Source organism: Crotalus tigris, unplaced genomic scaffold (assembly GCF_016545835.1).
Source record: "Crotalus tigris isolate CLP2741 ecotype Arizona unplaced genomic scaffold, ASM1654583v1 scf7180000017596.1218436, whole genome shotgun sequence".
In the NCBI taxonomy this organism is placed as follows: domain Eukaryota; kingdom Metazoa; phylum Chordata; class Lepidosauria; order Squamata; family Viperidae; genus Crotalus; species Crotalus tigris.
The window spans coordinates 547702-572790 of NW_024096501.1; the positions used below are offsets into that span (position 1 = coordinate 547702).

The window sequence follows — 25089 nt, forward strand, 5'->3', positions numbered from 1 at the left end:
TACTCTATTCTCTCTTCCATATTGTCTATTCTATTCTATTCTATTCTATTCTATTCTATTCTCTCTTCCATATTGTCTATTCTATTCTATTCTGTTCTGTTCTGTTCTATTCTATTCTACTCTATTCTATTCTCTCTTCCATATTGTCTATTCTATTCTATTCTATTCTATTCTATTCTATTCTATTCTATTCTATTCTATTCTATTCTATTCTATTCTCTCTTCCATATTGTCTATTCTATTCTATTCTGTTCTGTTCTATTCTATTCTATTCAACTCTAAGTCTAAGTCTAAGTCTAAGTCTAAGTCTATTCTATTCTATTCCATTCCATTCCATTCCATTCCATTCCAATTCATTACTTTAACGCCTCCAAGATTTTGTTTGCATTTGACTATCTGCCTTGTCAAGGCACTGAAATAAGTCATTGTTTTCAGGGGAAAAACAGCACAAGATCAGCAGTGGGAAACAGCCATAAAAAAATAGGAAGACACCCAGCCCAACGCCCAGCAGGCTGTTGATGGGAGGAGGAAGAGATGGAAAGGGATTCTGTCAATTTCAGAAGGAGTCTCTGAGGGAAGTCAGGGATAGGAAACATTAGGGAGTCCCTCTCCTGTTCTTCAACTAAAATCACCACCTTTCTATCCCGCTGGATCAAAACTGCAGTGACGGAAGAGAGAATTGTCTCCATTCCCTGAAGTGTTCTTGGTGGTAGATCAACAATTGGAAGCACCAATTCAGAGCGGTTTGTAAAATTTCTTTGCAGCAATTTCTTCCTCCATAGTTTCTGCTCCAGTGTTTCTTCCAGAAAAGGCGTTTCCTCTGTGCCCTCCACAGGCCACACTTTTCCTCCAAATGTCATCCCCACTACACAAACACCATCCCACCTGAGCCAAGAGTTCAAGTGGAGGAGTGATTGATCTCCTCCTTGCACTTCTGGCCCCCAAGGCAACGATAATTCAGGACCTATCTAGCCCTTGGCAAGAAGGAGGGAGAGAATTTGTACTCACTTAGGCCAGGGCTAGGCTTGGCTCTTTTATGACTCGTGGACTTCAACTCCCAGAATTCCTGAGCCAGCATGGCTCAACGTGGAAACCTCTCCTTTCCCCTCAGCATGGCTGGCTAGGAATTCTGGGAGTTGAAGTCCACGAGTCATAAAAGAGCCAAGGTTGCCTACCTCTGGCCTAGGCCTAGGCCGCTTTATGACTGGTGGACTTCAGCTCCCAGAATTCCTGAGCCAGCATGGCTCAACATGGAAACCTCTCCCTTTCCCCTCAGCATGGCTGGCTCAGGAATTCTGGGAGTTGAAGTCCACGAGTCATAAAAGAGCCAAGGTTGCCTACCCCTGACTTAAGCAAAACGAGAACAGGAGCCCTGAAACAGATTCCACCCAAAATGACTCCATATTGGCCCAAAAGTGCCTCAAACCCGTTTCCTGCACGAACCCCATATAGTCATTGCAGTCTTGAGACAATTTGTGTCCACATCCTTTGGGGCAACCCCAGACTCAACCACGAGGCTGAGGCAAGCAACAGGCAACCAATCGTTCCTCATTTCGGTCTGACAATCAAACTTCCCAGATATGCAACAATGCAGAAGGTTTGACTCTCCATAGATACTACAAAACAAAATCCTACAGGATAAACCTGTCACATTTTTATAGCAAGCACAATTAAGCAAGCAAGAAAAAAAAATAGACATCATATTGTTTATTTTATAGGAGCTAACAGAAACACATTCCAAAACAGATGCTAACTTGTAGCATTTTTAATATGCTGAAAATGCAAAACCAAACACTGATGACCAGGAGCTGATACAAATATGTTTGGACTAATGAGAAATATTTAGTTTAAAAGACTGAAAAATAAGTCAACGGTTTGCCTTTCTCACATCATATTATACTTTAATGCACTTTGAACATTTTCACAATTTAAATGGCTAATCTCTCATAAACATCTAAATGTGGTGTGTGTATGTGTGTGTGGGTGGTTTTTTTTTTTTTTTTTTTTTTTGCTATTTACTCACCAAAAACAGAAGTAAGAAAGATATGCTGGCCTATATTTTTTTTCCATGTCAGCTGCAAGTCGCATGAACTGAGTGAAATCATTAACCAGCTTTCGAAGGAGAAGTTTGGCTACCTTTTATTGCAATGACAATGAAATCTCCTTTGTCAGGGAAAAATACTTTTGCTTCATAAAGAGAAAAGAACTTAATGAATCCAGCCTAACCCAACAAGACTGCATAAGTGTAATTCGTAGGGCAAACACTATTCTCTCATCTCCCAATGTTCAAAAGCAGGGGGTCTTCAAACTTGGCCCTTTTGTGACTTGTGGCTGAGGAATTCTGGGAGTTGAAGTCCACAAGTCATAAAAGGGCCAAGTTTGAAGACCTCTGCTCAAAAGGGATCTCTCTCTCTCACTCGCTCTCTTGTGGTCTTGTGAGGAACAACTGTTTGGAGCACTTGTGGGAGATCTCAAGTCTTCTCCTTGTTCAGAGAAAAATTATGAACAGCTGGTGTACTCACTGCCTTTTCGGTTTTTTGCCATGGTTTTTGGCTCCACTTTCGGTGGAGCTGGTTTTTTTTTTCCCCTGCCATTTTTAAACTCTAGAATCTGATTTCTTTTTCTAGTAAAAGGATTTGATTGCTCATCCCACAGGTGCTTTTCAAAGGTCAACTGGAATTTCTTGGTTTGCCCTTGAAAATGTTTTGCTTCTTATCTAAGAAGCTTCTTGGAATGATATTCCCCACCATTCAGTCAGAACTGAAGAAGCTTCTTGGATGAGAAATGAAGCATTTTCCAGGAAAAATCAAGGAGGTCCAGCTGACTTTGGGACAACCATGATCTGGATTATTGTGACTCCCCATAGGTATTGGGTTCTAGACTGTTGGCTTTTTTCATAAAATATTAACTCTTATTATTTGTTTTTGTAAAAAATAATCTCATCTGGGGATCTTACCTAAACTTTGACTTTCAAGACAAATCCTTGTAAGATCCTTTGTCCAGTCATCGGATGACTATTGACTTGCCAATCTTCTTGCAAAAAGTACAATGGCCCAAATCATCTCTACTTCCATCTCTGTGTAAGGGATGTGAACCTTGAATCCAATTCTACATGATCTAGACATTTGATTTTGCCCTTGTGTGTCCAAAAATGCTTCTTCACAATTGCCAAAAAACAAGGGAATTTCAGTCAGAAAGCCCACATGCTATAGGCCAGTGATGGCGAACCTTTTAGAGACCAAGTGCCCAAACTGCAACCCAAAACCCACTTATGCATCGTTGGGTGCCAGATGGGTGTGGCCCATTGGGTGGGCATGGCTGCGGTGGTAACAGCAGACTGGGTGGGACTAAAAAGTTCAATCAATCAATTCCAACTTTGCAAGATCTTTTTTTTTCCCCGTGAGAAGTTGAAATTGACTGATTGATTGAACTTTTTTTTTTTTTGTACACGGCGGCGGAGGCCTAAAACGAAAAGGTTTTATAAAACCCAGCTGAAGGCCTAAGCCTGGGGCGACGGTGCGTGTGCCCACAAAGAGGGCTCTTAGTGCCGCCTCTGGCACCCGTGCCATAAGTTCGCCACCACTGCTATAGGCATATGGTGATGTTCAAGATTTGTGAACCTAATGAAGAGGCTCATCTGGAAACTTCAGCATCATAACCTATAACATTTCTAGTTATTTTATTTTTTTTACAATAAAGCCACACACCTGAAGGTTTACCATTATAAACAACATGGGTGTGGATTGCTCATTATTTGTCATGGTGGCCATAATAGATGTGTTTGCTTAAGGTGAATCCATGGGGCCTCAGATACAACTATCTGTTATATCAGAGAAAAGCTGCACTCACACAATTCACTAAGCCAAAACATGGTTTGTTCTTGTCTTTTTGCTACATGAAACAATATGGTCTTAGTGTTAGATGTGAACCAGGCCGCTATCTGCAGCCTAGTTCATCTTTGGCCAACTAAAAGTAAAATAATAGAGGACGTTTCATTTCTCAGTGCTTGGCTTTTATTTTGAATGTTCCAGAGTCTAGACCAGGGGTAGGCAACCTTGGCTCTTTTATGACTGGTGGACTTCAACTCCCAGAATTCCTGAACCAGCATGGCTCAGTTTGGAAACCTCTCCCTTTTCCCTCAGCATAGCTGGCTCAGGAATTCTGGGAGTTGAAGTCCACGAGTCATAAAAGAGCCAAGGTTGCCTACCCTGGTCTAGACAGATGCAGAGGTTTGTCAAATATTGTGCTCCTTACTTAAACTCCCACTTAGTTTATTTTCTATGTACTTTTTAATCTAGAATTTAAAGCTTCGCAATCTTGATTTAATTTAGGCAATGTACAGTATAATGAAGAAGGAATGTCTGCCCCATGCATTTGGGATCTTAGCTTGGAAATATTGTACTCAAAAGAAGCCACTCATGTTACAAATTCTTTCTGCACATTTTTTTTCCCCCCAGAGACACAGCAAGGACATTCAACCAGTTTGTCTAAGTGCAGCATCAGCAACTTTATTTACAAATACAAAAGAAAACAGAAAGAAAAAATTCTTCAGTCATATTAACCTGTTTGAGGTGCAATGGAGAGTTACATTTTTCAAACACGGGACGAAAAAGGAGTTTTCACAATTTCCCCAACCGGATTCAAACTGTTAAAGCACAAAGGGAGATGGAAGAAAGTGAAGTGGACAGTTTTAAAAGGGTAATATTACTTAAGCGTAGCTTAACTGAGATAAAGACTGCAACCACCTCCGCGTGTCTTCAAATGTAAATCTCGCAAAGTTCTGCACAACTCTCTAGAACGTGATGACTTCCTTATAAATATTTCAAAATAGGGGGTTTTTTTTATGAAGGAGGAAGTGTGTCTTCTACATGATCTAGACAGCCAAACTTCTGGTCCTATAAAACACACCCACTCCAAATATTTATAGATTTGCAGCAGCCATTTCCTTCTCTGTCTGTTGCAGAGGCTTCTCCTTCTCCTTCTTCGGATCACATGGTGGTCGCCTGTCCAGCTATCAATATCAGAAAGAAAAGAAGACAAACTGCTAAGCGCAGAGTAAATTCAGAGTATTTTTTTTAAAAAAAAATGTTTGTATACAGTTAGTCCTTGACTTACAATAGTTTGTCTAGTGGCAGTTCAAAGTTCACAACAGGACAGAAAAAGTGAGTTATGACCGTTTTTCAGACTTATGACCGCTGCAGTATCCCCATGGTCATGTGATCAAAATTCATTTGCTTGGCGACTAACTCGTATTTATGACGGTTGCCATGTCCCAGGGTCACGTGATCCCCTTTTGCGATCCTCTGACAAGCCAAGTCAAGGGGGAAGTCAGATTCACTTAACAACTGTGTTGTTAATTTAACAACTGCAAGGATTCACTTAACAAATGTCGTAGGCAAGAAAGGTCGTAAAATGAGTCAAAATTCATTTAACAAATGTTTCGCTGAGTGACATAACTTTTGGGCTCACTTGTGGTTGTAAGTGGAGGATTACCTGTTCTAATTATCCTTATTTACAGTGCTTTTAAATAAAAAGGTCTTTCCTCTCCCCAAAGGTCCTTTTCCAAAAGGCAACTGGACTTTGTTTTTTTTTCTTTGAAAGCGTTTCACCTCCTCCAAGAAGCTTCTTCAGAGAACTGAAGAAGCTTTTGGGATGAAAAGTGAGATGTTTTCAAAGGAAAAAACCCCACCAAGACAGTCCAGTTGCCATTTGGAAAAGTACCTTTGGAGACAACCATCACCTGGATGATTGAGACTCTCCCTAGAGCAGTGTTTCTCAACCTTGACAATTTTAAGGCATGTGGACTTCAACTCCCAGAATTCCACAGCCAGCATTGCTGGCTGTGGAATTCTGGGAGTTGAAGTCCACATGCCTTAAAATTGTCAAGGTTGAGAAACACTGCCCTAGAGGTCTTTCTCTTCCAGCTTCCCAATGGCTGCTGAAATGTATTCGTGACACAAGAAGTTTTCTAAAGTGCCATTTTGGGAGCCCTTCCGTAGCTAGCAGGCGTAGCTCTAAGAATAGACCTTGATTCTCAGGCCTCAAAGGCAAGGAAGGAAGGAAGGACAATTTAGTGACATCAAGGGCTGCCTGGTAACTACTAGTCACGATGTCTAGAAGCTTCTAGACCCAACATGGAAGATGCATCGGAGGCCAGGAGAAACATCTTCCATGCTTTGGTAGCCCATCGTCCCTCCACAGCAGTTCACACCAAGCTCAGCACATTTGGCCTTTTGCCTTCCATTTGCCTTCCGTTTGATATCAGAAGTTCTTTGCTCTTCCAAAGTCTCCCAAAAGCTTGGACAAAGAAGGCCAGTGGAAAGAGATGGATGGAACGTGCAACAGTATAAATAGCAATAGCACTTAGACCAGTGTTTCTCAACCTTGACAATTTTAAGGCATGTGGACTTCAACTCCCAGAATGCTGGCTGTGGAATTCTGGGAGTTGAAGTCCACATGCCTTAAAATTGTCAAGGTTGAGAAATACTGACTTAGACTTATATACCACTTCATAGTGCTTTACAGACACCTCTAAGCGGTTTACAGAGTCAGCCTATTGCCCCAACAATCTGGGTCCTCATTCTACTGACATAGGAAGGATGGAAGGCTGAGTCAACCTTGAGCCATTCAGGATCGAACTACTTAGCCTGCAATACTGTATTCTAACCACTGGGAGAGGTGGAAGGAAGGAAGGAATAGCAATAGCACTTAGACTTATATACCGCTTCATAATGTTTTACAGACACCTCTAAGTGGTTTATAGAGTCAGCCTCTTGCCCCCAACAATCTGGGCCCTAATTTTACCGACATCGGAAGGATGGAAGGCTGAGTCAACTTTGAGCCGGTCAGGATCCAACTCCTGGCTGTGGGCAAAGTTTGCTTGCAATACTGCATTCTAACCACTGAGACAACCAAGCATGTCTCAAATGTGCTTTCTTGGTTTTTTGCTTTGAAAACATTTTGCTTCTCATCCTTGACGTGAAGAAACTCCTTGGATAACAAACAAGATGTCTTTAAAGGAAAAAAAAAACAAGACTTTGCATGCATGGTTTTTATATGAAAAGCTTTGTTGTGCAGAGGGCAGGATGGCAAATCACAAAAAGGGTGTAGTAACGTCACAAGGCAAACCTAAGTCACAATGGGACCGGCCTTTCACGGCATGCCTTTTGGCATTATTTCACCATCGGGGATTTAAAAAGGCTTAAAATAACATATTTCTTTTTCATAAAAAGTTTGTTTACAAAATAAAACGATTAAAATTCAGCATGAGTTTCCCTGTATACATTCTGTGACTTAGTCCTCATTTTAACACAAAGCAGGCTATTTTTATTTTTGGGGTTTTTTTGATGCATAAAATGAAATGCAAACAATTTTAAAAAGGCGTGTTGTTTCTTTTCCCCTCCAATTGGAGGGACTTTAAAAGCCACTTCCTCCAGTTCCCTAACTGGCGCACAATCGTAAGTTAGAAATACGCTGCAATGCTTTTAAAGTCATGAAAACCTTACATCAATTTATTCAGCTATTGCTACATTTTACTGCACCATTTACACTACACTTGTTTCCAATTTAGAATAGCAATATCTATTGCTCCATAGTGCTTTATAGCACATTCTGAACAACTTACAAATGTCAGCACTTTGGCCCCAACAATCTTGGTCCTCATTTTACCAACCTCAGAAGGATGGAAGGCTGAGTCAACCATGAGCCGGTCAGGATCGAACTCCTGGCAGTATGAGCAGAATTAGCCTGCAATGCTGCATTCTAACCACTGCACCACCATGGCTCTTAATGGAAGAATAACCCATTCGTTCAGAGCAGACCATCTTGTCCAACATCGATGGCTAACTATCTAACCAAGTGACGCATCTGATTTCTGAAAAAAAACTAAAAAATCCTTTCAGGATCAGGAAGCTTGTATTGTGACTGGCTAGAGAAGGAGCTTCTTACTTTTAAATCTGAGATAGCAGCTGTTGCAGAAGAGTTCGCTGTTTCGGATACGGACTTCTGCTCCGGCTTGTGATCCGCCAAGATCCCCCTCACAAGCAACACACTGTGCAGAGAAATCGGACAATTAGACCCAATCAAAGTGGGAATCGGAAGGTGAGTTCTCAGCCAGGGATTTTGAAAGCAAGAGGAACAGGGTGGTTAATATCCTGCTATGCAAAGAGATGTGGAGCAGCGGAATAAAACAAGACTAAAAAGCTGCATGGTCTACACAGAAATGGAGATCCGTAGAGAGTCACGTCTTGCTTTCTGAAACAGAATTGAACGTATGGCACATGGAGAAAGCAACGATTTTGGCACCAAGCTGTTTCTTTTGAATACTCCCATGCAGATTCTTCGTGTTTCAGTTCAGCTAGCCTTCCTGAATGACTTCCTGCTGCACTTTACTTAGAATCATAAATATGCCTGTTTCAAATGCATCAAGGAACAGTGAGAACTGCCTAACGGTGAGAACAATTAACCAGTGGAACGGCTTGTCTCCAGAAGTTGTGGGTGCTCCATCAATGGAGGCTTTTAAGAAGAGATTGGACAGCCAGTTGTCTGGAATGGTATAGGGTCTCCTGCTGAAGCAGGGGGTGGACTAGAAGACCTCCAAGGTCCCTTCCAACTCTGTTATTCTATGTTCTAGATCAGGGGTAGGTAACCTTGGCTCTTTTATGACTCGTGGACTTCAACTTCCAGAATTCCTGAGCCAGCATTGCTGAGGGGAAAGGGAGAGGTTTCCAAGCTAAGCCATGCTGGCTCAGGAATTCTGGGAGTTGAAGTCCACGGGTCATAAAAAAGCCAAGGCTGCCTACCCCTGTTCTAGATGAAAACTGTGTCCAAATGTCCCTGGCATTGGGTCGGTGTGAACACAATGTGATTCATTTGCTAAAAATGTTATTCTATAACACTAGAATAGGATTGCATTTAATATACAGGGAGTCCTCAATTTATGATAGCGGTCATAAAGCGACTGCCACGGTTGCTAATCTGGAATGAATGGGGTTTTTTGGGGGGGCATAAACCAGAAATAGATGCCTTTTTCTGACTAAAAATGTTAATCACAGTCACGTGACTGTGGAACACTGCAAACAGCTCTAAATGTAGGCTGGTTGCTGAATGCACAAAATGTGATTGTGTAACCATTAGAACTTTGAATCTGGGTCATAAGTGGCCCTGGGGTCTTCCATAGTCACGTCAGTCACTAAACGACCAATTGTAAGTGTCTACTACCTGTAGACATTTAATTGCTTTAAAACAGGGGTGTCAAACTCAAATTTCATTGAGGGCCGCATCAGCATTGCGGTTGCCCTCAGGGGGCCAGGTGGGTGTGGCCAGGGTGGGTGCAGCCTACTGGGTAGGCATGAATGGAGTGGGTGTGGCCTACTTGGTGGGTGTGGCCAGCTCTACATCGTTGGTGTTAAGGGTGCCTGTGGGGGCCTGGGCAGGAGTGGGATAGATCTGACGGTCTCTGGCAGAAGGGGGTGGGACCAGGGCAAGTGCCAAGGCATGGTCCACTGGAGGAGCCTCACTGTTCCTCTCAGGCTATGCGGGGGGGGGGGGGCTTGTGGAGCTAAGACTGAATGCGTTTCAGCATACATGGCCACCACAAAATTGTTCATTGGCTCCCAGCTGGCCTGAGCCAGGGCCAAAGCAGAGGGGGCTGTTCCCTCACTGTTTCCAGGATGGCTTCACGAGCCACATGAAACCACTTTGTGGGCCGCATCCGGCCCCCGGGCCTTGTGTTTGACATGTCTGCTTTAAAACATCTTGTAAGGACCATTTTGGATAGCGTGCAGTACATACTTTCTTGTTTTTCTTTGAAGACATTTTGCTTCTCATCCAAGAAGCTTCTTCAGCTCTGACTGGAGGGTGGGGAATGGGAAGATTTGAAAGAAGGGTCAAAGAGGCCACCTATATCAAAATTGAACAGCCCTCTCTCAACAGAGGGGGAGGGATACAACATCATCTGTCTCTTGTCTACAACACAGTCCTTTCAGCAGTTCCAAGAAGGCTTCACACCCATTTGCACCACAGGTGACCCTGATAAGACTCCAGGTGGCCTCAACGACTCTGTAAAAGAAGGCAAATGACCAGCTATCTGCAAGGAGTAGAAATCCTTCCATTCCCCACATCCACTCAGAGCTGAAGAAGCTTCTTGGATGAGAAGCGAAACGTCTTTAAAGAAAAACAAAGAAAGTCCAGTTGCCTCCTGAAAAAGCACCTTTGAGACAACCATTAGCAATTTAGTACTTTTGATATGCATTTATATCTAGGCACAGAGGAAGACATAAAATCTGGGCCAAAGTTACTTTTATGCAGTGGCTGTGATGGTACTTTTCCTGCTGTGATGGCAATGTGTGCAAGGAAGTGGATACAGAAGGAAGCCCGAGACACCAGGGTTTAAACCCAGATGGCCTGTTCCGCTTTATCTTAATGTGTTCTACATCAGAGGAGCTTCATTCTCATTTGTTCCCCCCCCCAAAAAAAAATCACTAAATCAAGGAGTCAAGGAGCAACAGTCGATGGTGGAAGGTTTCCCCTTAGCAGACGGATCTGGTTGCATTAGGTCTTGCACACGCTACATAAGGGAGGCTAGCAAAGCCAGGATGGGGGGGTATCGGCCGCCATGCCTCTCACCGGTTCCCCCTCTCACCTTAAAACAATGTAAGTGATAGCAAAGGCCAAGAGATTCGATGATCATAGCCGCTCCTTTGCCCAGAGCGTTTCTGCAGCTGGAACACATTCGCTTTCCACTCACCGACCTAAATATAGAACAAGAACGTGGTTGAGAAGCAGATGGCAGGAGACCAGCAACCCAACAAGGACGAGGCATGGTCTCAGGAGGAGCAATGAATCAAAACCCCAGGACTGACTGCAGGGAGAAAAGCAGAAATGAATCACCAGAAAGAGTTACCTTCTTCTCCAAATGAAACACAGCTATTACGCAACTCAGGAGTTAGCATAAATCACTGAACCCTCGGCTAAATTTAGGAAAACAGCCCCATACAGTTGAGGGCCCCAACTCATTCCTTATGGGTGGAGGACAGTTCTCAAACCGCAGCATCTGTTTCTTCTTTAGGCAACGTGATGCCCAAGAGAAACGCCTTTGAAGTAAGTCAGGCGATATTAAAGGTGGCGAGCGAGACTGAAGACCCACCCTAGCCAGCCTCTTCCCAGTTGCCAATGCTGGTAACACAGAGATGTTTCTGGGCTGGGGGAGTCTTCCCCCTCCCTTTTGGCTTTCAACTAGCCTCACTTTCCTGGAAGAAGCCCAGGGCTCTCGGTTTTAAAGAAGGCCACCAAAGTACAGGTAGTCCTTAAGTTACAACAGTTTAGTTCAAAGTTACAACAGCATTGAAAAAAGTAACTTTCGACCATTTTTCACACTTAAAGCTGTGGCAGCATCCCTGTTGTCATGTGATCAAAATTCAGAGGCTTGGCAACTGACTTACATTTATGATGTTCGCAATGTCCCTGGGTCATGGGATCCCCTTTTGCGAACTTCTGACTGGCCAAGTCAATGGGGAAGCCATTTAACAACCATTTTACGAACTTAACAACTGTGGTAAAAAGAAGTCGTAAAATGGGACAAAACTCACTTAACAAATTTCTCACTTAGCAACATAAATTCTGGACTCAGTTGTGGTCATAGGTTAAAGACTACCTGTATACTGCTGGGGATGACGATTATCTAGTCTTTGGACACTGAGTGTGTGCACATTTTCTATGGATTTGGTTTCCAATTACACACCTGGAAACCTTTAAAAAGTCAATTATCAAACATAAAATTACATGGAATCTAGCACTTTCATTAGGACATCTTGACTTTTCCAGCCATTTGGACAATATTTCTAAATGAAACAATGCGCCTTGTTGTGAAGTGTGTTTGTTTATTGATGAAATTTATATGACTGATGTTCAGTGACGGCTGAAACTCCAGAGTCTGCTTTACAGCAGCCTTTGTCAAAACTCACTTCACAAATGCCTCACTTAGCAATTTCACGTTTGGGCTCAGTTGTGGTCAAGGATTTACAACAGCCACAAAAAGAATAAGCAAGTAGCTTTGAGCACACTCGTAAATTCTTATTTTACAGAAAAATCGAGGGATTAAAAAAATAAAAGGGTTCAGCCACTTTGGAAAAAGGAACAGCAAAAGAGATGCAAAGGTGTTCTGTTGGCGTTCACTATTTGTATTCAGTCACCATAACTACATACAGGCTGAAAAATGGTGACCTGTTCTCCTGTTCACAGCAGCAGAGTGACTAAAGCAGAGGAAAGCAGCCAATTGTTTCAAATGGAGGGACAGTATGGATAAATCTCCCTAAAAATCGATGAATCAGCCAACTATGGCAGTATCAAGCATCAGAATCATGGTAATTTCAAGAGGATGGATGACCTGTTGTAGAGAAAGGCATACAAGTAGTCCTTGACTTACAACCATTCACTTAGTGACTGAAGTTACAACGGCACTTAAAAAAGCAACTAATGATCCTTTTTCACACTTACAGCCACTGAAGCATCTCATTGGTTACAGCAGGGGTGTCAAACTCAATTTCACTGAGGGCCACATCAGCATTGTGATTGCCCTGGGGAGGCCAGGTGGGTGTGGCCAGAGTGGGTGCAGCCTAATGGGTGGGCATGGATGGAATGGGTGCGGCCTACTGGGTGGGCATGGCCAGTTCTACATCATTTGCGTCAAGGGTACCTATGGGGGACCTGGGCAGGAGTGGGACAGATCTGAGGGTCTCTGGCAGAAGGGGGTGGGACCGGGGCAAGTGCCAAGACATGGTCCACTGGGGCAAGTGCCAAGATGGCCACCACAAAATTGTACATTGGCTCCCGGCTACCCTGGGCCAGGGCCAAGGCAGAGGGGGCCGTTCCCTCACTGTTTTCAGGATGGCTTCTCAGGCCGCATCCGGCCCCCAGGCCTTGTGTTTGACTGTCTGGGTTACAGGATCAACATTGTCATTTGGCAACTCTCCTATTTATGACGGTTGCAGTGTGTCCTGGGGTCCTGCGTTCAATTTTTGCTGCCTTCTGACCAGCAAACTCAGCGGGGAAGCCAGATTCTCTTAACAACGGTGTCACCAATTTATCAATTGCAGTGTTTCACTTAACACCGAAGAAAGGTCATAAAATGCGGCAAAACTCACTTAACTCTCACACTGAGCAAGAGGAGTTTGGGGCTCAATTTTGGTCGTAAGGCGAGGACTACCTGTATACATTTTTGGTAGTATAACACACCCAATAACATTGTGAGGAACTCACAGCCGATCTCGGGGGTTGCCAGGTTGTTTCTCTCCCCCCCACAGCCAAAAAGACGAGGGAGTAACAAAAAAGGATTCAGTAGATGCTTCTGATACCTGTTGCGCTGTTGCGTCCCAGACTGAGAAGAAGAGGTTGGCGAAGGAGCTTGAGGAACAGTTGGTGATGGGGGGATGTGGGGCAAGGAGGACGTTTTCATAGATGCAGAGGAAGGGGAGGGCAGGCTGGAAGACGGGGTGCGCATGTAGGCCCGATTGGAGGTGGACACCACGGGAGCAACATGCTGGCCTAACTCTTGGCTGCTTGATAAAGATGTAGAAGATGCAGATTGGTTCACCCAGGAATGAGGTCTCCAGGAGTTTGTCCTTGAAGAGTCAAGATTATCTAAGCTCTCACCTCTGGAAGAAAAACGTATAGTGGCTGTAGTGGATCATTCTACACAAAACATACGGCTATAACTGGAGAATAATTGTGGCGAGGTTTCAACAAAGGTGATGAAGTCGCTTATGCTAACATAATGGCAAGGTGCAGAAAAATCACAGTTTGACACAGGAGAAGATGCTGAATTCCACACACTGATCTAAGGGCTGACCCTTGAACATCTTGAACTGCACGCACAATGAAACCCAAAGAAGCCCCGGATGTAACTGAGAAGGCACTTGCAAAGGCAGCTTATGAGAGGGGAAAATGTTATTGAAAAGGGGAAAATTTCATCTCCGAGAAGGAAGAGAGAAGTTGGATCTCTTCTTCCCCAAAAGGCAACCGGACTTTCTTGGTTTTATCCTTGAAAAGGTTTCGCTCCTCATCCAAGAAGCTTCTTCGGTTCTGACTGAACGGTGTGGAATGGAAGGATTTATATCCTTTGCAAGTCATCTGGTCATTAGCACTGGGTCAGGGGTAGGCAACCTTGGCTCTTTTATGACTCGTGGACTTCAACTCCCAGAATTCCTGAACCAGCCATGCTGAGGGGAAAGGGAGAGATTTCCAAGCTGAGCCATGCTGGCTCAGGAATTCTGGGAGTTGAAGTCCACGAGTCATAAAAGAGCCAAGTTGCCTACCCCTGCACTAGGTGGATCCGACACTACGTGTCTCCTGCTTACAAGACAGTCCTTGCAGCAGTCCCAAGAAGGTTTCACCCCTATTTGCACTCTGATTGGGTGACTCTGAACAAGTAGCCTCAACGACTCTCAGAGGGCTAATGACTAGATGAATATACAGTAGTATATACAGCAGTGGCCAAAATTGTGGAAATCTTTTGGGAAAAGTGTATTTTTGAGGTTTGATAGATTTTATTTTTCTGGGCTCAAAGATCACCTCAGATGGGGACTGCAGCCAAGAAATTAAAAGACGCTTGCTCCTGGGGAGGAAAGCTATGGTAAATCTAGACAGCATACTAAAAAGCAGAGACATCACCCTGCCAACAAAAGTGCGTATAGTCCAGGCCATGGTTTTCCCAGTTGCAATGTATGGCTGTGAAAGTTGGACCATAAGAAAGGCTGAGCGCCAAAGAATTGAGGCCTTTGAACTATGGTGCTGGAGAAGACTCCTGCGAGTCCCTTGGACTGCAAGGCGTTCAAACCGGTCAGTCCTAGAAGAGATCAACCCCGACTGCTCTTTAGAAGGCCAGATCCTGAAGTTGAAACTCAAATACTTTGGCCACCTAATGAGAAGGAAAGACTCACTGGAGAAGGGCCTAATGCTGGGAAAGATTGAGGGCAATAGAAGAAGTGGACGACAGAGAATGAAGTGGCTGGATGGAGTCACTGAAGCAGTAGGTGTGAACTTAAATGGACTCCAGAAGATGGTAGAGGACAGGAAGACCTGGAGGAACGTTGTCCATGGGGTCGCGATGGGTCGGACACGACTTCGCAATTAACAACAACAACAAGCTAATAACACTACTTTTGGGGGGGGGGAAATAGTACCATAAAATTACATATCAATGGAAAGATAATTTAATCAGGAATGTAATGCAACAAAGTTTGTTCAATTATCTGTACTGTATTCTATGAAACGTTATAGCCAAATAACCAGAAAAAGGAAGCCCAACTTGCTTAGGTTGATATCAAGTAGCTTGCCTTCATCTGATTGTAGCCAATGAGCGTGAGTGTTTAGAGAGCCAATCAGGTGTCATCGTGTTTTGGCAATGAGCCAATCAGATCACAGTAGGATTCAGTGATTGATGTCCTGTATTGAAGCTGAGAGGAGGTCATTGGTCAGTTTGTTATATGATCGCTATCAAGTTGGTTTGGGTCTTTTTGTGCTCTTTCTAGTGAGCTTGTAAAATGTAATAAAATTAAAGTAATGGTGCAAAGAGTTGACTGGTCGCCCAGAAAGGGATGTAAAATAGTATTCTTAAGCGAACAAGGCTACAGTTATAAAGAAATTAGAAGAAAAATGGGTGGAAACTTAACCAAAGGTGGCATTTCCACCGTACACTTTTCCCAAAAGGTTTCCACAATTTTGGCCATTACTATAAATCCTTCCCTTTCCCACCATTCAGTCAGGACTGAAGAAGCTTCTTGGATGAGAAGCAAAATCTTTTCAAGGATAAAACCAAGAAAGTCCAGTTGCCCTTTTGGTGTGGGGGGGGGAAACAAACTTGGGACAACCATGACCTGGATCACTGAGAATCTCCAGAGACTCCAGAGAATCTCCATGGGTCAAAGGGGGAGATCAGAACTGGGGGTGCTCAGTCACGGTAGGGCTGTTCCTGGTGGCTCCATTACCTCCTCATTCTATTGCCGGCCAGACTGAAGGGCTCTTTGTGCATGCTGGAGCTGCGCTGCCGGATCCAGCTGCTGTCTGTGTGCAGAGAGGTCTTTTTTCTCATTTCCTGAAGAATCTGCTGCCTTTCCAGCTCGGCGGATGACAAGCCCTGTTCCTTCTGAGATCTTTTCAGGGAGTTGGTGGCATTCCAGGATTGCTCAGAGAACTTCTTCTTCAGCCCTAATTTGATTTTTTTTAAAAATTTCATTCGGAAGAGCAAAATACAAATTCAAAATACAATTTTTTTTTTAAAAAAAAAAATCAACAACACAAAACCATTTGTTCATCATTGCTTCCTACCTACCTACCTACCTACCTACCTACCTACCTACCTAATCAAGGAGAAAAGCAACCTGGAAGTAAGGAGAAACTTCCTAACAATGAGGACAATTAACCAGTTGAAGAGAAGTTGTGGGTACTCCATCACTGGAGGTTTTTAAGAAAAGACTGGACAGCCACTTGTCTGAAATGGTATAGGATGTCATGCTTGAGCAGGGGGTTGGACTAGATGACCTCCAAGGTCCATTCCAGCTCTATTCTGATTCTACATATTATGTCCCCAGTTGAACACTGACAAATCTATTACAACAAGAATAGCTCCCCCGCCCCCTTGCAAAGCTGGTCCAAAATTTATAAGCTTCTATGATTATTTGCAATTTGGTTGACCTGCCATACATTACATATATGAAAGAAAAAAAATAGCTAACAGGTTACCCAACAGTGAAGTTAAAGTTCAAAGCACTCTGTTAACAGTCTGTTACTCATAGAAAATCTACACAGTTTCATATTCACCACAAATCACTCCAATCGTTATGGTCTGTCCAGGATCACCTTTGTGCAGTTCTTAATAATTTGGTATTAAGAACAAAACAAGACCTCATCTGAAACAAGGGATATATACTTTTATGCTAAATAGAGTGAAGACTACAGAAAACCCTAAGGCCTCATTTATTATTAAGAATACATTAGTCATGACCCCTTGGAGTTATATTTTATTTACAGATTCACTTTTCCTGGCTCTCTGCCTGTTTTTTTCCCCTTTCCAGGAGAAGAACTTACCACTGGGCTGAGGATTGTCTAAATCAGTGGTTGATCTGGATTTATTTCTGGGGGAAAAAATGAGAAATTATATTATAGACATTCTTCACAGAATGACGTATCACTTGCAACATACATAACCATCTCTGGACGCACAAAGCATGTTATAACAACTTTGATGGATGATTTAATGATTATTTGTAAAGGGGCTAAAAAAGCCCCTGAAAAATAGGAAGTAATAACTTCACGGCAGAAAATATGACTTCTCATAGGAATTTTCGAGATATAACTTTAGTATTACTCAAGAGCTGCTAAGAATAGAGTTAGCGTGTGGTTTTTCTTTTTTTTTCTGTTCCAAGAATCTCAAGATATTGGTCTGGGCCTTTTACATATAAGCTGCCAACTGTTTTTTCCAATCTATTGCAGATGTTGAGCACATATTTTCCAGGAGGAAAATCTATCCTAAGGCACAAAACCAGAATGGCATTTTCTCTGCTGAACGTCCAGGGCTGGCTTTTATTAAACGGTATATCTGCATCTTTAGTGTCTGCAAACGAAGCACGCAAATCTAATCCCACACTAGGGCAGTGTCAGTAGATATCAGTCTTGAAGAAGTTGCAGATATCCTTCATCCAGTTTCCTGGGTCGCTCCAGCCAGTGATGAGAGAGGTTCAGCCACATCTGGTGGGCAGGAGGTCCCAGTCTAAAGAGCAGAACCTTGGGAGAAATGGCCCAGAGAGATTCCTGACAGCTAGAACAATTAATCAGTGGAACAACTTGCCTCCAGAAGTTGTGAATGCTCCAACACTGGACATTTTTAAGAAGAGACCGGACAACCATTTGTCTGAAATGGTATAGGGTTTCCTGCCTGAGCAGGGGTTGGACTAGAAGACCTCCAAGGTCCCTTCCAGTTCTATTCTATTCTATTCTATTCTATTCTATTCTATTCTATTCTATTCTATTCTATTCTATTCTACTCTACTCTACTCTACTCTACTCTACTCTACTCTACTCTACCCTACCCTACCCTACCCTACCTTACTCTATTCTAGGCAAAGAGAGCCATTTCAGCAGCTTCCAAATCATGGGTGACACCATGTCTGTAAATGCTGATGCTTGTGCTAGATAACACTGATGGAAGCTTAAGTTTAAAGGGTTGAACAACATCTGGTCGTCCTGGTTTGTTCCTGCTCTGGACCAAACCTTGAATTCAACATGCAGGGATATATTTAGGAAATTAGGTAACTAAAAAAAAAAAAAAAAGGAATCAATCAAGAGTGATTCACTTTCCAGAAGTGAAGGACCAGGAAGCAACTTTTCCTTTTAAAATTCCAAACAGCACCATCAGTAAAAACTCATTGATTTTTACCTGTCCACACTGAAGTACTTTCCTTGTTCATTGGAGAGTCTTGGTGATTCATAATGTCTGGAGTAAAGAGACCATAAACAAGAGTTAGCTAGAGTAAAGGCCAAGAGCTTCTGTCCGTCCATCCATCCATCCATCCATCCATCCATCCATCCATCCATCCATCGAGATTGGCTGCCAATCTCAAACAAATGCCTCAGGATGATGAACAATCATAAAATCATAACTGTAGATAACCAGGAGATGGGGCCCTTCACATACCCAGACCCAGGAACATAGGCATTCAAGAATGTCAGGCCATCCTACTCTCCGAAGACAGAATGTTCTAAGGATAGGGGCTATGACAAAAGAAATGCATCTCCTGGTTCCTGCCAGCTGTCTTTCCTTGGCTGACGGGACTCACTCTCTGTGCAATCACCAGAAGACAGATATTGCATAGGCTAGGAGGAGCCCTCATGTTTGATCATCCAGTTAAAAAATGTATATAGTTCTCTGGATCACAAGTTCCGTAATTAGTCTTGGACAAACATCTGAATTAGGAATACAGATCTGTATACTACAATATAATAAATAGTTGACTTGAATTTCTCGTGTCAGTTTTTACTATCAGGTCAAGGCAGCTGCAAGAGCTTGGCAACTAGTGCTTTACTGGCAAGCTACCTTTAGAAGTAAGATTGTTGAGATTATCTAGACCAGTGTTTCTCAACCTTGACAACTTTAAGGTATGTGGACTTCAACTCCCAGAATTCCACAGCCAGCAATGCTGGCTGTGGAATTCTGGGAGCTGAAGTCCACATGCCTTAAAATTGTCAAGGTTGAGAAACACTGATCTAAACCATGGTGTCAAACTCAATCACATCATGTGCCGTATCGTGACGTATCACGACATATTTTGCCTTTGCAGAGCTGGGGTGGGCATGGCCTGCACGTGACGCATCTGGCCCGTGGGCCGCCAGTTTGACCCCCCCCGATCTTAAACATTTGCTGAACATGACTTGGTGTGAAGTTATTGAAAGGCTTTCAAGTGAAATAACAAAGCAGCATCAAAATATATAAGCATCGAAGAACAAAATGCCTCCACAGGAGGACCAAAGATAGCCATGGATGGAAGCCTATGAAGAAAAATGGCCCACAGCAACCAAGCAACCAATGTCTCATCACTCTATGGTTTTAGGGGCATTGAGGATTCAGTCAACTTCTTAAGGAGTCTGAGGAAGGAACACACTTTCTGGATGCAGGGACTCTGAAAAGTCCTTTCTTCAGTTTTACTAAGCCGAGAAGGCAGTAAGGAACACTCACACCGCACACTTGGACAAAACCTTCATCCATAAATACTGGGAACTAGGGGAAAAATCACATCTATTTATTGCCTGGGAGCTAAGATAGCAGGTCCAGTCTGGGCAGCAGCCCATAAAATACTATGGCTTTATGTGACATGCATTAATAATCCAGCTTTTACAGAATTTCCACAAATTCTTCCCTAAATCTTAAATTTAAGATTATAGCATAGAGCAGGGATCCCCAACCTTAGCCACTTTAAGACTTGTGGACTTCAACTCCCAGAATTCCTGAGCCAGCCATGCTGGCTGGGGAATTCTGGGAGTTGAAGTCCACAGGTCTTAAAGTAGCCAAGGTTGGGGACCCCCGCCATAGAATAATGCAGACCTTTGATACTGAAATCTTTGCACTGACACCTCCTTGACTGGTTCCACCAGCGGCTTTTGAAATGCTTCTTCACGATATCTTGGTTCTTCGATTGGTTCCATCAGAAGGTCCTTAGATGTTTCTTCCTGATACCTTGGTTCCTTGATAGGTTCCATCAGAAAGTCTCGAGATGCTTCTTCTCGATACCTTGGTTCCTTCACAGGTTCCATCAGAAAGTCTCGAGATACTTCTTTTCGATACCTTGGTTCCTTCACAGGTTCCATCAGAAAGTCTCGAGATGCTTCTTCCTGATAACTTGGTTCCTTGATAGGTTCTATCAGCAGGTCCTGAGATGCTTCTTCCCAATACCTTGGTTCCTTGATAGGTTCCACTAACAGCTTTTGAGATGCTTCTTCCTGATACCTTGGCTCCTTGATTGGTTCCATCAGCAGGTCCTTAGATGCTTCTTCCCGATACCTTGGTTCCTTGATCGGTTCCATCAGCAGGTCCTTAGATGTTTCTTCCCGATACCTTGGTTCCTTGATCGGTTCCATCAGCAGGTCCTTAGATGTTTCTTCCCGATACCTTGGTTCCTTGATCGGTTCCATCAGCAGGTCCTTAGATGTTTCCCCCCGATACCTTGGTTCCTTGATAGGTTCCATCAGCAGCTCACAAGATGCTTCTTCCCGATACCTTGGTTCCTTGATAGGTTCCATCAGCAGGTTTGGAGATGGTTCTTCCTGGTATCTTAATTCCTTGGTTATTTCCACATGAGTTTTGTGAGATTTTTCTTCCCAAAATCTTGGTTCCTTGAGTGGTTCCAGCAGTAACTTTTGAGATGTGTCTTCCTGATACCCTGGTTCTTTGATAGGTTCAAAGAGTAGATTCTGAGATGTTTCACCACCATATTTTGGTTCATTAATTGGCTCCATCAGAAGATTTTGAGATGTTTCTTCCCAATGCCTTGGTTCCTTGACAACTTCTACCTGGGATTTTTGAGGTACTTCTTCTGGATAACTTGGTTCCTTTGCATAGTATACGGTGTCCTGTCCATTCCATCCCTTCCCATTTTCTATTCCTTGTAACTTTCTCTTTTGCTCCACCTGTAAAACTCCTTGTTGTTGTAAGCTGCTTCTCGCTAGCTCACTATCTTTCCCCTGGTACTCCGGCCTGCTTTCCTCTTCCCAATTTCTTTCAGAACTATGACAATCAGTCTTGTTACTTCCATTTCTTTCCCACAAAAAAGTTGGGACCTCCTGTACACTCCCGGTTAGAGCAGGGCACGTCAGGTTAGTCTGTTCCTAAAAAAGAATACAAGTTTTAAAGAAGTTAAATACAGAAGAGAAAGTTGGGTACGTTTTGCTCTGAATTGAGGTACACATAATGGGTCTTTCATTGGAAAGATAGTCCAGCTGGTTAACAGAGATTTGGATCAATGGGTTTAAAAAAAAATCAAGCAAAAGGTATTCCACCTGTCTTTGGAACTGACTTTATGTCACTTCAGATCATCCAAATCTCTAGCTGATTGTCTACATCAACAAGAAATTCTGTTCCTGTGCAGAGGATTTTCCACAATACTGGTAGTCCTCCACTCACAGCCTTTGTTTAGTGATCGTCCGAAGTTACAATGGCACTGAAAAAAAGTGAGTTAGGGCCATTTTTCACACTAGCATCCCCATGGTCATGTGACTAAAATTGAGACACTTGACAATGTGAAGTTCTAGTACCACATTATAAAAAAAGATGTTGAGACTCTGGAAAGAGTACAGAGTATAGCAGCTAAGATGGTGAAGGGACTGGAGGCTAAAACATAGGAAGAGAGATTGCAGGAATTGGGCAGGTCTACTCTAGGGGAAAAAAGGTCTAGGGGTGACATGATAGCAGTGTTCCAATATCTGAGGGGTTGCCACAAAGAAGAGGGGATCAACTTATTTTTCCATAGCACCAGAAGGCAAGACAAGACACAATGGATGGAAACTAATCAAGGAGAGAAGCAATCTAGAACTAAGGAGAAACATCCTGACAGTTAGAACAATTAATCAGTGGAACAACCTGCCTCCAGAAGTTGTGGGACCGGATAGCCACTTGTCTGAAATCAGACAGGTAGCCCTCAACTTACAACAGTTCACTTAGTGACCGTTCTTACAACAACACTGAAAAAAGTCAACTATGACCATTTTTCACACTTACGACCATTGCAGCATCCTCATGATCATGTGATTTACATTCAGATGCTTGACTACTGACTCGCGTTTAATGACAGTTCCAGTGTCCCAGGGTCATGTGATCACCCTCTGTGACCTTCTGACAAACAAAAGTCAATGGGGAAAACCAGATTCACTTAACAACGGTGTTACTAACTGAACAGCTGCAGTTATTCACTTAACACAGTGGCAAGAAAGATTGTAACATGAGGCAAAACCCACTTAACAACTGTCTCACTCAGCAACAGTAATATTGGGCTGTGATGTGATCGTAAGTGGAGAATTACCTGTACCCAAAATAGATGATGATGATGATTATGGATCATCGCACAGTCAGCCAGATGTTCAGACTGGATTTGGCATTTTGTCTACCTATCGAGTCCTTACCCAGGACCTGGGATAGGCAGATGTGGATGTTGGATGGTATTACAGGTATCGTCGCAGGATGGAAGCAGTTCCTAGTAAGGCCGCCTTTTGCAATTGACTAATGGCAAATTTGTCAATGCCAATGGTGTTCAAGTGGTGCTCCAGTTGTTTTGGAATTGCACCCAAGGCGCCTATGACTATTGGTACTACCCTTGCTTGCTTTATTATTATTATTATTATTATTTCATCGCACAGTCAGCCAGATGTTCAGACTGGATTTGGCATTTTGTCTACCTATCGAGTCCTTACCCAGGACCTGGGATAGGCAGATGTGGATGTTTGATGGTATTACAGGTATCGTCGCAGGATGGAAGCAGTTCCTAATAAGGCCGCCTTTTGCAATTGACTAATAGCAAATTTGTCAATGCCAATGATTATTATTATTATTATTATTATTATTATTATTATTATTATTATTATTATTATTTTCTTTCTGAATACAAATATCAGGGACTGAACCTAGTAATCTTATGCAAAAGTGCACACTATGGGACCAAATGCATCTTATAGCTGGATTAAATTAATATTATTTTAGGCTAGCTGGTTGAACCCAGAAAGAACCAAAGAATCCTGTATTTTTCAAAGATGAATTTGCATCTTTTGAAATGAATAAAGTTGTGCATCCAAAACAAACCAATCAACCAACCAGTATTTTCTTTAGATGGGTCTTTCTGGGGTTCTGTCTTTTTGCCAACTAATTTTAACTGCATTTTTAATCTGTAACATCTGGTGTGTAACTACACACCAAATTCAGTCAAGTATCTCAGAGGGTCCCTTCCATTGTTTTCTCTAGCATCCTTGTTTTGGAGTTTATTTGTAACACATGCCTGTGAAGATCATAGACCATAACAGAATAATGCAATAAAAGAGTTGGGAGGGACCCTGGAGGTTTTCTAGTCCAACCCCCTGCTCAAGCAGGACAACCTATACCTGTATCAGACAAATGGTTGAACAACTTGGCCCCCTCTGCCTTGTGGCAGCCCCTTAGATACTGGAACACTGCTATCATGTCTCCCCTATTTCTTCTTTACTTTAGACTAGCCAAACCCAAGTCCCATAGCCATTGACCCTATACCATTCCAGACAAATGGCTGCCCAATCTCTTCTTAAAAACCTCCAGTGTTGGAAAACCCACAACTTCTGGTGGCAGGTCGTTCCACTCTTTGATTGTTCTCACTGTCAAGAAATTCCTCCTTGGTTCTAGGTTGGTTCTCTCCTTAATTAGTTTCCCTCCAGTGCTTCTTGTCCTGCCTTCAGGTACTTTGGAGAATAGCTTGACCTCCTCCTCTTCTTTGTGGCAGCTCCTTACATATTGGAACACTGCTCTCAGTGTTAGAACAGAAGTTCTCCTAATTTTAATTTTCAACTCTACCGGTGCCTGAGAACAATTTGGCAGACTTTGGCAGCTCATTCATAATTTTTATTGGCAGCTAAGGAAAGACAAAGAGTTTTCTGCTGGGTTTGTGCTAACTGCCCAGTTCTCTTGGCTACCAAAACACTTTGCTTTTTTTTTCCTTTGCGGTTTATGCTTTGTCTACATTCAGCTTTTCCTCAACAAAGGAACAAGGCAGGTCTGTGCTTCTGCCTTCCAGGTGTATTGCTTTAGAAATGGCCTAGACAAGCTCACCAGCAATGTTTGCCTTTCTGCAAGAGAGGTCAAACTGCAAACCGGCTGAGCACTGACCTCCTTTAAGTAACTGGAGATGTCTTTTTCTGCCTCCCGCTGGGCTTTCAGCCATTCTTCCTTAAGCCTCTCTTGCTCACGCTTGTACTGCTCCTGATGGGAAGAAGCAAATCAAGGCAAAATCTTACAAATGCAAAGAGAAACAAACTCCAGGAAACAGGATGTTTTCCTGCCGACTCACCCACCAAGCCATTCCTTTTTTGTAAGCAACACCATGCAAAGGATTGGACTAAGGAATAGACAGACGCAAAGACAAGGAAATTAAACACATTGAGATGAGATAGAAGTCTCTGTTGCCAGCCATTTTGGCCTCACTGGCTCTTGCTCCACCGTGGTGGTGCAGTGATTAGAATGCAGTATTGCAGGCTAGCACTCCGCTCACTGCCAGGAGTTCGATCCTGACCGGCTCAAGGTTGACTCAGCCTTCCATCCTTCCGAGGTCAGTTAAATGACCCAGATTGTGGGGGGCAATATGCAGACTCTGTAAACTTAAAGAGGGCTATAAAGCACAATGAAGTGGTATATAAATCAAAGTGCTATTGGTATTGCCGCACTCCCTTTCTCAAAGGAAATGACAGTGGCCTTTTTCCACGCACACTAAACAAGTTGTACAATCACCCCAGAAACAAACCGCGTCCATGTTGCAACATTTTCCCAGGTACACACCCAGCCTCATCGTTGTGGGCCATTTTTCTTTCATTATC

The 25089-nt window shown here is 43.1% G+C and overlaps 1 protein-coding gene across 13 annotated transcripts in view; it reads right to left on the minus strand.

The window, feature by feature from the left end:
• Positions 1 to 4482: 4482 nt before the first annotated feature.
• The window catches only part of LMO7 (LIM domain 7), a 149726-nt gene continuing 129119 nt past the window's right edge, over positions 4483 to 25089 (minus strand). For 10 of the 13 annotated variants that reach the window (XM_039365723.1, XM_039365784.1, XM_039365757.1 and 7 more), the window contains 9 exons: positions 24386 to 24478; positions 20093 to 21372; positions 18431 to 18487; positions 17083 to 17129; positions 15984 to 16203; positions 13353 to 13652; positions 10643 to 10751; positions 7948 to 8050; positions 4483 to 5011 (listed from right to left, as the gene is read on the minus strand). In XM_039365723.1, the coding sequence (XP_039221657.1) occupies positions 4989 to 5011; positions 7948 to 8050; positions 10643 to 10751; positions 13353 to 13652; positions 15984 to 16203; positions 17083 to 17129; positions 18431 to 18487; positions 20093 to 21372; positions 24386 to 24478 (2232 nt within the window). In that variant the 3' untranslated portion in view covers positions 4483 to 4988. The remainder of the gene's footprint in view (positions 5012 to 7947; positions 8051 to 10642; positions 10752 to 13352; positions 13653 to 15983; positions 16204 to 17082; positions 17130 to 18430; positions 18488 to 20092; positions 21373 to 24385; positions 24479 to 25089) is intronic. The other 3 variants (XM_039365765.1, XM_039365749.1, XM_039365808.1) reach the window with 3 other exon arrangements.